At 38.5% G+C, this 12155-nt stretch overlaps 1 protein-coding gene across 2 annotated transcripts; it reads left to right on the top strand.

The window, feature by feature from the left end:
• The first annotated feature begins 806 nt into the window (after nucleotides 1-806).
• Nucleotides 807-8758, top strand: MAPK1IP1L (mitogen-activated protein kinase 1 interacting protein 1 like). 2 transcript variants are annotated; one of them, XM_017658685.3, is made up of 4 exons: nucleotides 807-980; nucleotides 5839-5860; nucleotides 6573-7277; nucleotides 8308-8758. In XM_017658685.3, exons 2-4 carry the CDS (start codon nucleotides 5843-5845, stop codon nucleotides 8317-8319), a joined length of 735 nt encoding a protein of 244 aa, XP_017514174.1. In that variant the 5' UTR covers nucleotides 807-980; nucleotides 5839-5842; the 3' UTR covers nucleotides 8320-8758. The 2 variants fall into 2 exon arrangements, with proteins under 2 accessions (XP_017514174.1, XP_073067314.1); XM_073211213.1 differs by lacking the exon at nucleotides 807-980 and adding an exon at nucleotides 1041-2465.
• The last annotated feature ends 3397 nt before the right edge of the window (nucleotides 8759-12155 follow it).

The raw sequence follows: 12155 nt of genomic DNA, 5'->3' as shown, positions 1-12155 counted from the left end.
CAGGTTTAGGTATTTGAAGTTTCTCTATTGCTCATTTTTCAGTATGAGAATTGTGTGTGCTGTGGTGCATACTCAGATGTCTTCGTTTAAGCAATTTATAGTAAAATATCTGCCCACTGACCCAACGCCTTAACACAAAAAAGCAAATGTAAGAATAATGCATACTTTAAATGTATATTTAACATGTAAAGTATATGTATTATATGTACATAAAATGCACACCATATAATTATGACTATTACTAGCTAGCAGGTTCATTGAGGACTTGGGGCCATATGTCAATCATTTTTCAGGCCTGGCACAAAGTAGGTAGGTAACGGTTTATTCAAAAATGAGTATGTGGGGAGAAGACAGATTGATTAGGAAAAAATCTGGAAGAAGAACTGTTCTTGTAACTAATAGCAATTTGTCGGGCCATTTGCAAAAGTCTTCCCACTTCTGTATTTTTCCTTTAGCTCTCCCGGGTTTTGGTCCCCGGTTTGGGCGGCATCCACACCCAGTCAGCTTTTATATGGAGGCCTGGAGCGTAGGGAACCCAGACCCTTAAGCCACAGCAGGAACTAAGTTAGCAGTTTCCGCCAGGCTGCCCAGAACGTCCCTGGCCACAGGCGTTTCCTCCAGGCATTCGGAACTCGGGGAAAACCGGGGAGCTTCCGCCAGCCCACCGGTAACAGACGGCGTCCGCGGCGCGAGCACCAGGAGCAGCTGTGCCTCCGGCGACCTGCAGGGGGCGCGCGCGGCCCGGCCAGGCCTGGCCCCGATGCGAGGTGGGGCGCGGGCGCGGGCGGCACGCTCGGCGCTTGGCGCTTCCTGTTCCGGCGCCATGAGGAGCCTGCCGCTGCCGTGTTGCTGCCGCCGCTGCCGCCGCTGTCGCCTGTGTCGCCGCTGCCATCAATCAGGTTGCGCTCGATTCTTCAGCGCCCGGTTCCCTCGGACCCATCGCCGCTTCTAGACCTTGCTGCGGGCTCGGATCTTGCCGGGTGAGGCTGCCTTGTCTAGCGCGGGGTCGTGGAGGGGGGCGAGGAAGCGTGCGCAGTTGAAAGGCGCGCGCGGTAATGGAGGGACCTCGGTAGCCTCTTTTAGGGCTGGGACTCAGCGTCTGTCCCCGTCGGCCTCCGAGCTGTCTCCCGTAGCCCCTCGGAGAGAAGGCATCGGAGCGGTGACGTAGCATCCGAAGGGGTTCTGCGCCCTTGACGTCAGCCCTGGCTGGGGGCGGGGCGGGGCGCAGGCCCGGCCCCTCCCCCACCGCCTCCCGGGCGGGTGCGACCCGCCCCGAGGCCGATTCGCTCCGGCGGACCCCGGGCTCGGGCTCCCTTTGTTCGTTGTTCTTGCGTAGCTGCGAGCCGGCCGTCCCTGGGTTCGACCCCGTCTCCCGGTCATTAAACTGCGGTGAAGAGAGGGAGGCCTGAGTACTTGGAGGAATCTTTGACGCTTGCTTGAGATCTTGAGCGGTGTGACGACAGCGTTCTGCTCATTACGAGAGGAGCTGCCGGTTTAATACTTTGGAAGCATACCCATGACAGAAACTGAGAAATGCTGAGTTCTGTAATAGTCCCTTTTTTAGGTTTTAGGACTGTACATTAAGGAAGATAGATTATAAGTTAGCCGAACCGTTTTCCTTTTTGAAAACCAAGAGTGGTGCTTTTTATAGGTAAAGATTCTAATGGCAGAAGCGTCACATCATACGCATCTGGCCGGAAACATTTTTATAGCACTACCAGGAAAGAAATACACGCTCGTACACTGGTGGTTGTAGAGGCCCCTTTTGAAAATGAACATTCATTACAGCTCAGGGTAGCATTCGGAACAGAAATCTTTAAGGAGTCCTTTGTTCGGTGATGTTCGTTGGGCAGGAAGAATTGTAAATTTGTCTTTTACTGGCGTCTCCGAACCTGCTGTTCAAAACTAGCTTGTCTCAGAAACGAGTTAAGTTGGAATTTTCTTTTCCTCTCCAGGAGAAACAAGACCCATCCCTTAACCGAAATCCTCCTTGATGCTAGTGTGTAGTGTGTTTTTGACCTCAGAAATCTGGATTTTATCTTTAGATTTTAGGAAGAGTAAGGTGTTTAGATGAGAAACAACACCCCCAGCAGAGTCGGGGCAGCATCCTGTAGTCCAGCACTAGTTATCTGTTCAGCCATAGATGTGAATTAACGGAGATCTAAATAGCCTCAGGTCAGGTTTTGCCACCAAGAAGGTATTATGCCAAACTTGGGAACGTTTCTTTCATTTTCAGAGGTTTCTGATTTAAGAACTGCAGTTAAAAGATTTGTGGACCTGTAATCGCCATTGTAAAAGCTGACATTACTTGAGTTTTGCTATGTGCCAGACAATGGCTAACAGATTCCTCTTTATACAGGTCTCACAGCAAATCTGTGAGATGGATACTATTTTTGTCTGCTTTTATCTTTGAAGTTTGGAGAGTTCAACTTGTCCAGAGCCAGCCAGTGAAGACCTACAGTTAAGTCAGTCAACTTTCAGTCTTCACTCTTTTAATTATATGCTCTATGCCCACATACAGAGGAAGACAAGAAAATATACATGTTGCCCACCCCCTATTTTCCAAGCACTATTGTTATAGGCACTTGATTGACGAATCCCCCCATCCCTTGCTCCAGGCTCTTTCCTTGTTTTCTGTGCAAACACCACCTCTCAGGATTCCTCTGATATTCCCTTCCTTGATTCCTGTAGGAGCTCTTTGAAACAGTCCCTTAGTGCCCTGGGCTTACCCCAGTAGTGGAGAATTAGTGCTCCACTTGACTGTGAACTCCTTAAGCATTTTTTCCATGTCGTCTTACTCACTTCTCCAAAGCCCAACATATTACCTGGTACATAGGTTCCAAAAAATATCTGAATAAATACAGAAAATCTGGCTCACATGAAGCTGTTGAAAAATAACTTTTAAAAATTATGTGTTTTAAAGAAATTAAAAATACTCAAAAACTCAAATCCCCAAAATCTTGAGTTGCCCATGTGTAAAATAGAACATATATGATAAAAGGGCCAATAAAAACTATCATATGCTCTAGTACAAAATTTGTATTATCAATACAGTATATTACCATCATCTTCCCCCATACTAAACAAGTACAAAAATCCTCATTTCCCTTAGTTTCTCTTAAACATTTCACATGTGTATAGCACTTTATAGATAATTAAACGTGTTGCTTTTAATTATCTGTGAAGTAGTAAAGAATTGTAACTTTTGCAGATGAGAAAATGGTGTCTGGTTAAAAAATTTGCCTTTGTCAAAAGGCTCAAAGGATTGATGTCCAGGTTCATGCCTGCGGTGGTCTCATACTGTTTATCACCCCACCACAATCTGATGGCCCTTTGATACCTTCTTTGTCTAGTGGTCGCTAGTAATTTAAGGAGTCAACTTCCTTAAACCTCCCCATGATTGAATTACCGTTTTTACTTTAAAGGCCACGGGAGTTACAGGAATGTTTTACTTTTCTAATTTATGTCAAAAGAAATTGTGTACTCTGTCTTAAAATTACTATTTTTGCTGCTCCGAAAATAAAATGATTACTTTTTAGGTGATGCATTGATCCTGCCATGAAGTAGTAATGGAAAGTTTTGGAAGTAATAGCTTTAGATTATTCCAAAAAGAAAAAAAGTCTTTCTTGACTATAAACCTTCTTTTTTTTTTTTGGCAATTTCAAGGGTACATTAGCCTCATCTTAAAAATTTGCATTATCCGGATGTTTTGGAATTGGAATAATTTTTTTTAATCTAGATTTTTTTTTTTTACATTCCACAACTCTTCTCATTTTGAAGCACTGATGCCCAACTCTTTATTTTTTCCTTTTTATTATGAAAGTATCCCAAAGAGTAAATTGGAATGTTTCCAATTAATACGAACACTATACCAGGCATGGAGAATAGCTGATTTCACTACACAGTGCTGTGGAAAAGGAAGTGACCGATTTCTAATCCCTGTGGTCAGGGCTTCATTATTTTTTTTGGTATCATTAATCTACAATTACATGAAGAACATTATGTTTACTAGGTTTCCCCCTTTACCAAGTCCCCCCTACAAACCCCATTACAGGGCTTCCTTATTTTAATCATAAGATTCTAGTACCTTGTATATTTTCCAGGACTTGCTTTTAAACTTAAAATTTTTGAAAGCCAAAGTTGTGAATCAGCTTAGTATTATTAACTTAGGGAATAATTTAATACTTTAATGGAATTCTATAACTAATTAACATCATGTTATATTCATATGTTCTTCAAAAACTAAGAGGGAAAAGAGTAATACTGAAAACTTAACACAGCAAGACCATGTAAAATTGAATGGGTTGCTTTGGTAGTTAGTTCTCTGCTCCAGAAGTGATGTGAACTTTCATACAGGACCATTTTCTATTTCAGAAAGACTCACCCTGCTTGAAAAGAATGTTAGTCTGAAGTAGACTTTAAATTTGTCATGCATAGTTTCAAGTGTTAATTCTAAGAATTTGTTGTTGTCATGTAACATTTTAGTATGAAACAAACCTTAACATGGAAATGAATGGATGATTGTATTTGCTGTACATTCAAGATGTGTTTTTGGTATTCAAAATATAAAGCAAAGTTACAGCAGTAGTGACTTAATCGATTGCATAATCTTTTCTTTATCATTCCTCATGATAACCAAATTGTACTTAAAAAAAATAAGTGCTGTAACTGGGTTTGAACCCTTTACTTGTCACTAGCTCTGTGACCTTAAACAAGTTAACTTGATAAAGTTCTTTTCTTGTCAGTAGCAGCATTAGAATGTGTTAAAGGTAGCTTGTCAGATCAGTTGAGAAAAGATAGATTATTCAGTTATTATTGTTCAGAAGAAAAAAACGAAAATTTTAAATAAGTTAAACCATATAAATACTATTAGAAAGCATAGTGAATTTTTTTGTCTCTTATGACAGTTAATCTCCTTGCTGTCTTACAAAGCATTAAAAAAAAGCTGTGGTACTAAGTGATAAAATGATCAAAGGCAAAGAATAACTTACTGTATTACTGTTTATATGAAGTCAAAGAACAAGCAAAAACTATGAAAGCAATTACTGACTAAGAAGGGAGTTGATTAGAAAGTAGCCTCAGTAAACCTGAATGGAGGGAAATGTTCAATATCTTGGATGGTTACAGGGACATACACAGTTGTTAGAGCTTATTGATGACACTTAAGATCAGTGCATTTTATTGTTAATTACACTTCAATTTTAAAAATTGATGAAAGTGGTCAAAAGACATGGGCAAATTCACAGAAAAAGAATTACAAATGGGGTATTAAATGAAAAGATGCCTTATTTTCTACTTAATGTAAGTTAAAACAACAGAATGCAATTTAAAATCTATTGTAACTGAAAATGATTTACAAACTTAATATCCAGTGCGTGAGGAGGAGTAAAAAAAAAGGGAATCAGTGTAAATTGGCAGGGAAATTTAAATTGGCATGGACTTCTGAGATGGATTTTAGGTAACCTTATCTATTGACTGAAAATTTCAATTCTTGTGTTTTTATCCTGGTGATGGACACAAAGATAATGTGTTCAGAGATGTTCACTGTATCATTTTTTAAAACAACTCAAAATGAAAAAAGCCTAAATTGCCACAAAAATAAGAGTATAAACTAAATTATAGTTTACTTTTGTATGATGTGTATCCAGTAAAAAGGGATGAAGTTTATAGAAATATATGAACTATTATGGAAAATTTTCCTACATAAAGAAAAACACATTACATAAATGGTTGGTTCCATTTAAGTAAAAATAATGTATGCATACAAAGTTCTTTAAAGAATATATAAGAAATGGTAAACACTAATTTTGAAATACTCCTTTTTTCTTTCTTTCTTAGGAAAATGTCTGATGAATTTTCAGTAAGTTGATGCATTTATCTTTTGTAAGTTTTGTGGCTCTTAAGAAAAACAACATAGTCCTAACTGTTGGCCATAAGTCTTATAACATCAAAGATATGCTTTATTGTGATTATTGGATTTTTTTTTTTTTTGGTGTGTGATTTAGATCATTTGCATTAATTTACTTAGATATAATATGTTTGAAATGGCATTCTGTAGGATATGTTTCATTACAAATCCTTAGGTTAAAAAATTTTTAGGTGTTGACTTCTATTTTTCTCTTTTAATCTGGTAGTGTTAATAATAGCCAGCATTTACTGAAAGTTATATACCAGGCACTGTGTTAAGTGTATTTTATGTATTATCTCATTTAAACCACTGGTAACCTCTAAATGGTTTATTTTGAAAAATGAGGAAACTGAAGCTCAAAGAGAGTATGTAACTTTGAGGTAAAGCCAGGATTCAGTTCCACAGTATGTTGATTAATTCTGTTGAGAAAATTTGAGCTTCTCTGAGGAATTTGCATAAAGTTGACATTCATGGTGACCCCTCAAGTTTATATTAAATGAATTGCTTTTAAACTGAACAGCATAGCTTTTGAAGATGTTATAGATAGAGCTTTATAATCCCTGGCCCTATACCTTAACTGCCCTTTATAGGTTTATAATCAGTCGTGCTTGACATGACTTATCTGTGAGTAAGACTGATAAGAGATGCCTGTTTTGCATTGCAGTTGGCAGATGCGCTACCTGAACATTCCCCTGCCAAAACTTCTGCTGTGAGCAATACAAAACCTGGCCAACCTCCTCAGAGCTGGCCGGGTTCCAACCCTTGGAATAATCCAAGTGCTCCACCTTCTGTGCCATCTGGACTCCCTCCAAGTGCAACACCCTCCACTGTGCCTTTTGGACCAGCACCAACAGGAATGTATCCCTCTGTGCCTCCCACTGGGCCACCTCCAGGACCCCCAACACCCTTTCCTCCTTCTGGACCATCATGCCCCCCACCTGGTGGTCCTTATCCAGCCCCATCTGTGCCAGGCCCAGGCCCCACTGGGCCATATCCTACACCAAATATGCCCTTCCCAGAGCTTCCACGACCATATGGTGCACCCACAGATCCTGCTGCAGCTGGTCCGTTAGGTCCATGGGGATCCATGTCTTCTGGACCTTGGGCACCAGGAATGGGAGGGCAGTATCCTACCCCTAATATGCCATATCCATCTCCAGGGCCATATTCCACTCCTCCTCCTCCCCAAGCACCAGGATCAGCACCACCTGTTCCATGGGGCACTGTTCCACCAGGAGCCTGGGGCCCGCCGGCATATCCTGCCCCTGCAGGATCATATCCCACACCAGGACTCTATCCCACTCCCAGTAATCCTTATCAAGTGCCTTCAGGACCTTCTGGTGCTCCACCCATGCCTGGTGGCCCCCATGTGAGTGTTTAATTTGTTATTTGACATGCACTGATAGTCACATAAACACAACTGAAAGATTATTTGTCTCCAGTTTGGATGGAAGATTAGAAAGCTTTTAAAACTTTAATGAAAAAAAGGTGTATGTATATAACAGTACATTATGAATTTCAGGTAAAGCATTCAAAAGTATGAAAACATAAGTATTCCTGGTACTAAAAATAGATTTCCCAAAGATCGTATAAGACTTTATAATGTAGTAAGCAATGTCTTCAACAGCATTCTTGAGGAAACTCAGAGATTTGTTGGATATTTTTCTTTCAACATGGCTCAGTAACGTTTTCTAGTGCACCAAAGCACAGTTCAATAGAAGCAATCTCTGGCTGGCTGGCTTGATACAGATGTACATTTTTAGGGAATACAGGGCAGGGAATATGTAACATTGCTTATCTTTCATGCAACTCTCCATAGTTCTTAGCCAAGGTTTATTAGATCCTTAGCAGCAACTCTCCATAGTTCTTAGCCAAGGTTTATTAGATCCTTAGCAGCATTGACCTCAAGATTATACCGTTCTGCATTATCAGTTAATGCTTAATGCTTTACTGTCAGCCAAGCTGGAGAAGGGTTGACATCTTACTTTTAAAAAGTGCCAGTTGAGGAACATATCTTGGACTATGACCAAATAGGAAGCACCCTGCTTCCCCAAGTGAGTATCCAAACGCAGTCATAATTTTCCTAGAGGAGAAAAAAATGTATTTACTCTTAACAAAAAAACTAATCAGATCTCCAGCTATATTAATCAAACATATATCTCATTTGTAAAGGAAAAAAAGTCTTAATAAAGTGCCCCCAAAATTTCCTTTCATTAGTGTAAATTTCTTTCTGTGTCTATTCTCTTAAACAGTTGTTTTTGCAAATTGTATGCCAAAATAAATGAGATGACTTGCTGTTTGGATTTATTAAACAGTAAGTTTATTTTAAGTCACAGCAAGGAGTTAATAAACTCCATTTACAAAATCTAGAAGTTTACTTTTTCTTTTTTCTATTGCAGTCTTACCATTAAGTTAACAATGGATGAAGAGATGACGCTTTGCTTTTTGAAGTACATGTATATGCAATGAATGCATATATAAAAATTGCTGGTTTCACTATTCTTAGAGGGCATTCATGAAAGAACAACTTTTGAACCTCTCAGAAGATATCTGCCTCTTTTACTTGGATGTATAGTACATCTGATGGATACAATCACAAAAAAATGTAAAAGTAAATCATTCAAATGTGATTTTTATTCGGTTTTTATGAAAAGTTAAAATGGTAAAGTATATTGACAGCTCTTTGATACAATTTAAAAGAAATTCTTGGTTTGTTTAAATTATGAAACTTCATGCTTACAAATCTAAGATGATGTGGATTATTGTTAGAATCTGCAACCTCATTGGCAAATTATTTTAAGTATTTTTCTATAACCATTTTTCCCCAAAATAAACACACTTTGGAAACAACTACATTGTCATAATTTAAACAAATGATGCCTATCAACATCTTTAGCTCCTCTATCTGTAGGTTAAATAATCCTGGTCCTCTTGAGGTTATATTCTGGATATACATTTTAAAGCTATTGGTAAAGTCATGTGTTGAGTTCATTAGCCAAGCAGTGTTCATTCTTATTCTTGAGCTTTTAGTAAAAAAAACTTCCTTCATTTTGAGTTCCACCTGGTTTGTTTTCTTTTTAGCCATATGCACATCATACAGCTCTAAAACCTGCCGTTTATGGAAACTAACTTTTTTCCTTTTAATGCAGGACATTATGTATGTAAATTATGTTCTTAGACATTTGGTGATATTTTTGTGTTGCTTTGGAATAGATTTTGAGATGTCATATATACTTGAGAAGAGCTTAAGGAGGGAAATAATTCTCTCAAACCTCAAAGTAAAGGAAGCCCTGGGAATTGCTTTGTGTAACAAGTAATTTGCATTCCCACAAAACAGTCTCCTACCCAGACCCTCCTCTGTAGCAGCCCCTCCCCGCCCTCAGTTCTTTAGAAGGAGCACATCCCTTAGTTCCTCCCTGATACAGGAAAACTGGCACATTCTAGGGGTCTAATAAAACATGTAGCAATTATGTTTAGAGAACCTTAGTCATACAGACATGACTGTTCTCTTTGTACAAGTGAGATCAAAATATGTATGAGTCAGAGTCCGGTTAAGCTGTGTTGCTGTCTCTTGCATAGTTTCCTGCATCTGTTTGTACAGTGCTTATTGCTAACAGTTCAGTTTTATATTTGTTGACAGGTAAATAGGTAGAATTGAGTGCCATCCTTAAAAATTATCCTCTAGCTAACACTGAAAATAAAGTGTAGATATCTGTGGTTGAGTTTAAAACAGTGTGACTCTTGTTATTCAAATTGCTGTTTGTAACCACCAGAATAACCTGAGTAGCTTTTTGTTACCTTAACTTTAAATCAGATAATTAAGATTTGGGATAAAACTGTGTTACTTGTCAAAATAACTTTGAAACTTTGGATGTATCGATTGGGTTAGTAAAATATATTGTGAATTTCTCTATCAGTACAGGAGAGAGTTATGCTTGAGCTCTTGTTTTTGCTTAGAAATAAAATATTTAGTAGTTTTTATTTCTTTTAAATTTAAAATATCAAGAATGCCAAATGCTGCCAATTTAATGGTTTGGTTGTTACCTCCTTTTAAAAAAGCAGGATGGTCACTTATGAGAATAGTGTTTATTTAACCCTCCCTCTTAAGTAGATGATAGATTTAAGCATTCAGAATTGAAATTAATTTGTTTAGATATTTTCAGACTGGGGAGTGTAGTTAGGCAGCTCTTACATAGTGGCACAGGTGGTCTTTTTCTTTGATTTTCTTGCAAGGAGAAGTGCCAGCTATCTAATAACACTCTTGGAATCTGTTCTCAAAGTAGCGTCCAGTTTATAAGGCAGTAGCTTTAGAAGGTGTCATAGGTTAAATCATCACTCAGTATCATAGTCAGCTGACTCTGAAGGGATAAGATGTTAAGAGAAGTGAGATGACATCAAAGATAACTCTCCCTGTGGTTATTTTGATTGTCCTACATTGGTATAAGCTGTTAACTGGCTTTAAATGTAATGCTGGAGAGGATAGTGTTTGACCAAAAGAAGAGAGGTAGCAAGGTTGGGAATCTGTAATATAGAGTCCATTTATTATTATAGAAAATCTTCTGCTAAAGGATTTGAAGGACCATAAACACGAGATTTGGTATTAGTACTCCCAATAAGTATGTTAACTTTGCTAGTGATACATACTCTCCACTGTTTCCCCAGAGGATACCTGTTTGCTTTTCCAGTACTCTCCAACTGGTAATTGGGGAAAATTTTGTTACCATAAGAATGGAAATCAAACCAAATATAATTTGCTTTTATAATCTTTTTAATTCTTCACGGTATCATTTCTCAACTTGAGGAGGTCTCAGTTCTTGTGGGTACTTGGGGCAAAAAATATTTTTAGCTCCAGGATGGAGTTAAGAAAAGCAGAAGTTGTTTCAGTGGAGGAGTGAGGAAACGTAGGAAGGTTTTTTCTCTTCAAGGGAATACTGCTTTCAAAACAAGTTATGCTGGGCTGAAATTGGTTTATGGAATATGCTTGTTAGGATATTTGGTCTTCAGGGAATATGAAGTATGGAATATGCTGGTGTTTAGACTTTAAGAGCAAGAATTTTAAGATAAGTTTGATGGAGATAATTGAGATGTAATGAAGAGTCATCTTCCTGGAGTTGGAGTCTTAGATTCTGAAATATTGAACCTAAATATGACAATGAAAAAGTCAAGACCTTAGGTCTTCATTCACACACTCAGTTCTCAAGATCGGGACTTCTTAAAGGAGTAAAGTACCCGGCCTGGCAGCTTTTCATGCTTTTGAAGATCGCTCTTTACAGCTCTGATTCCCTGGGCCTGTTTTGTGTAGAGTAATATATTGATTATTCAGGAGTAGACAATGCTTTTTTTTTTTTTTTTTAGTTATCTAAGGGCTTCTTCCTTTGTCAGTTTTACTGTTTACTGTTTTCAGTAGAGAATCATAAAAAGGCAGAAAAGAAAGAATTTTTGGCTTTGGTTTTTCACACCACTACAATGGAATATTGGAATATTTTCTAGGAAAAAAGTCAGTTTTGCCCATGATATTTTACCTCACAAATAATTAGTGCTGCCTATTGTACTCAAATATGCAGCATTTGAAACTGTGTAGATGAACAGAACTCAAAGTTTCGATTAAAATACTGTGCCTAGTTTGCATATAAATCACTTGCCTATACTTCTCCATGATTAGTGCCAATTTCTTCCTCAACCTGAATAATCTAGTGCTAGATTTATAAAATGTCAGGGTCATAAACTTTAGAAATTAAATCTAAGCACAGACTTTCATGTGTAAAGTCTTTGAAAAGCATAACACTGGATTGGGATGGATCCATTGATTAACTGCACTTCGCAGAGAATGGCGGATAGCTTTCAGAGAAGACTGTAGTCTTCATAAAGCAGTATTTAGTAGCGAAGACGGACACTTTTTATTTTCAGAATTCTGCCAAGTGAAACAAAAATTGCCAATAAAATAATCAGTATTAAAGAGATGCCACGCAAGCTTCTGGCTATCGAAAATATTTGAAAACTGCATTCATTCAACAGACACTTCAATGTCCCTGATCCAGATGGTTTACCAGATGCCAGAGATCAGAGATGCCTGAGTGCATTCTCTGCATTCATTCAACAGACACTTCAATGTCCCTGATCCAGATGGTTTACCAGATGCCAGAGATCAGAGATGCCTGAGTGCCTCCCTAGAAACTATGGTCTAGGTGAGGTTGGCATTGGAGAATTCGTTGGTCAACCTGTTATTAGTTTACCTAGATAAACATAC

This window comes from Manis javanica, chromosome 8 (assembly GCF_040802235.1).
Source record: "Manis javanica isolate MJ-LG chromosome 8, MJ_LKY, whole genome shotgun sequence".
NCBI lineage: Eukaryota > Metazoa > Chordata > Mammalia > Pholidota > Manidae > Manis > Manis javanica.
The sequence above is the reverse complement of the archived record's forward strand: the minus strand, read 5'-3'. Positions and strand labels throughout refer to the sequence as shown.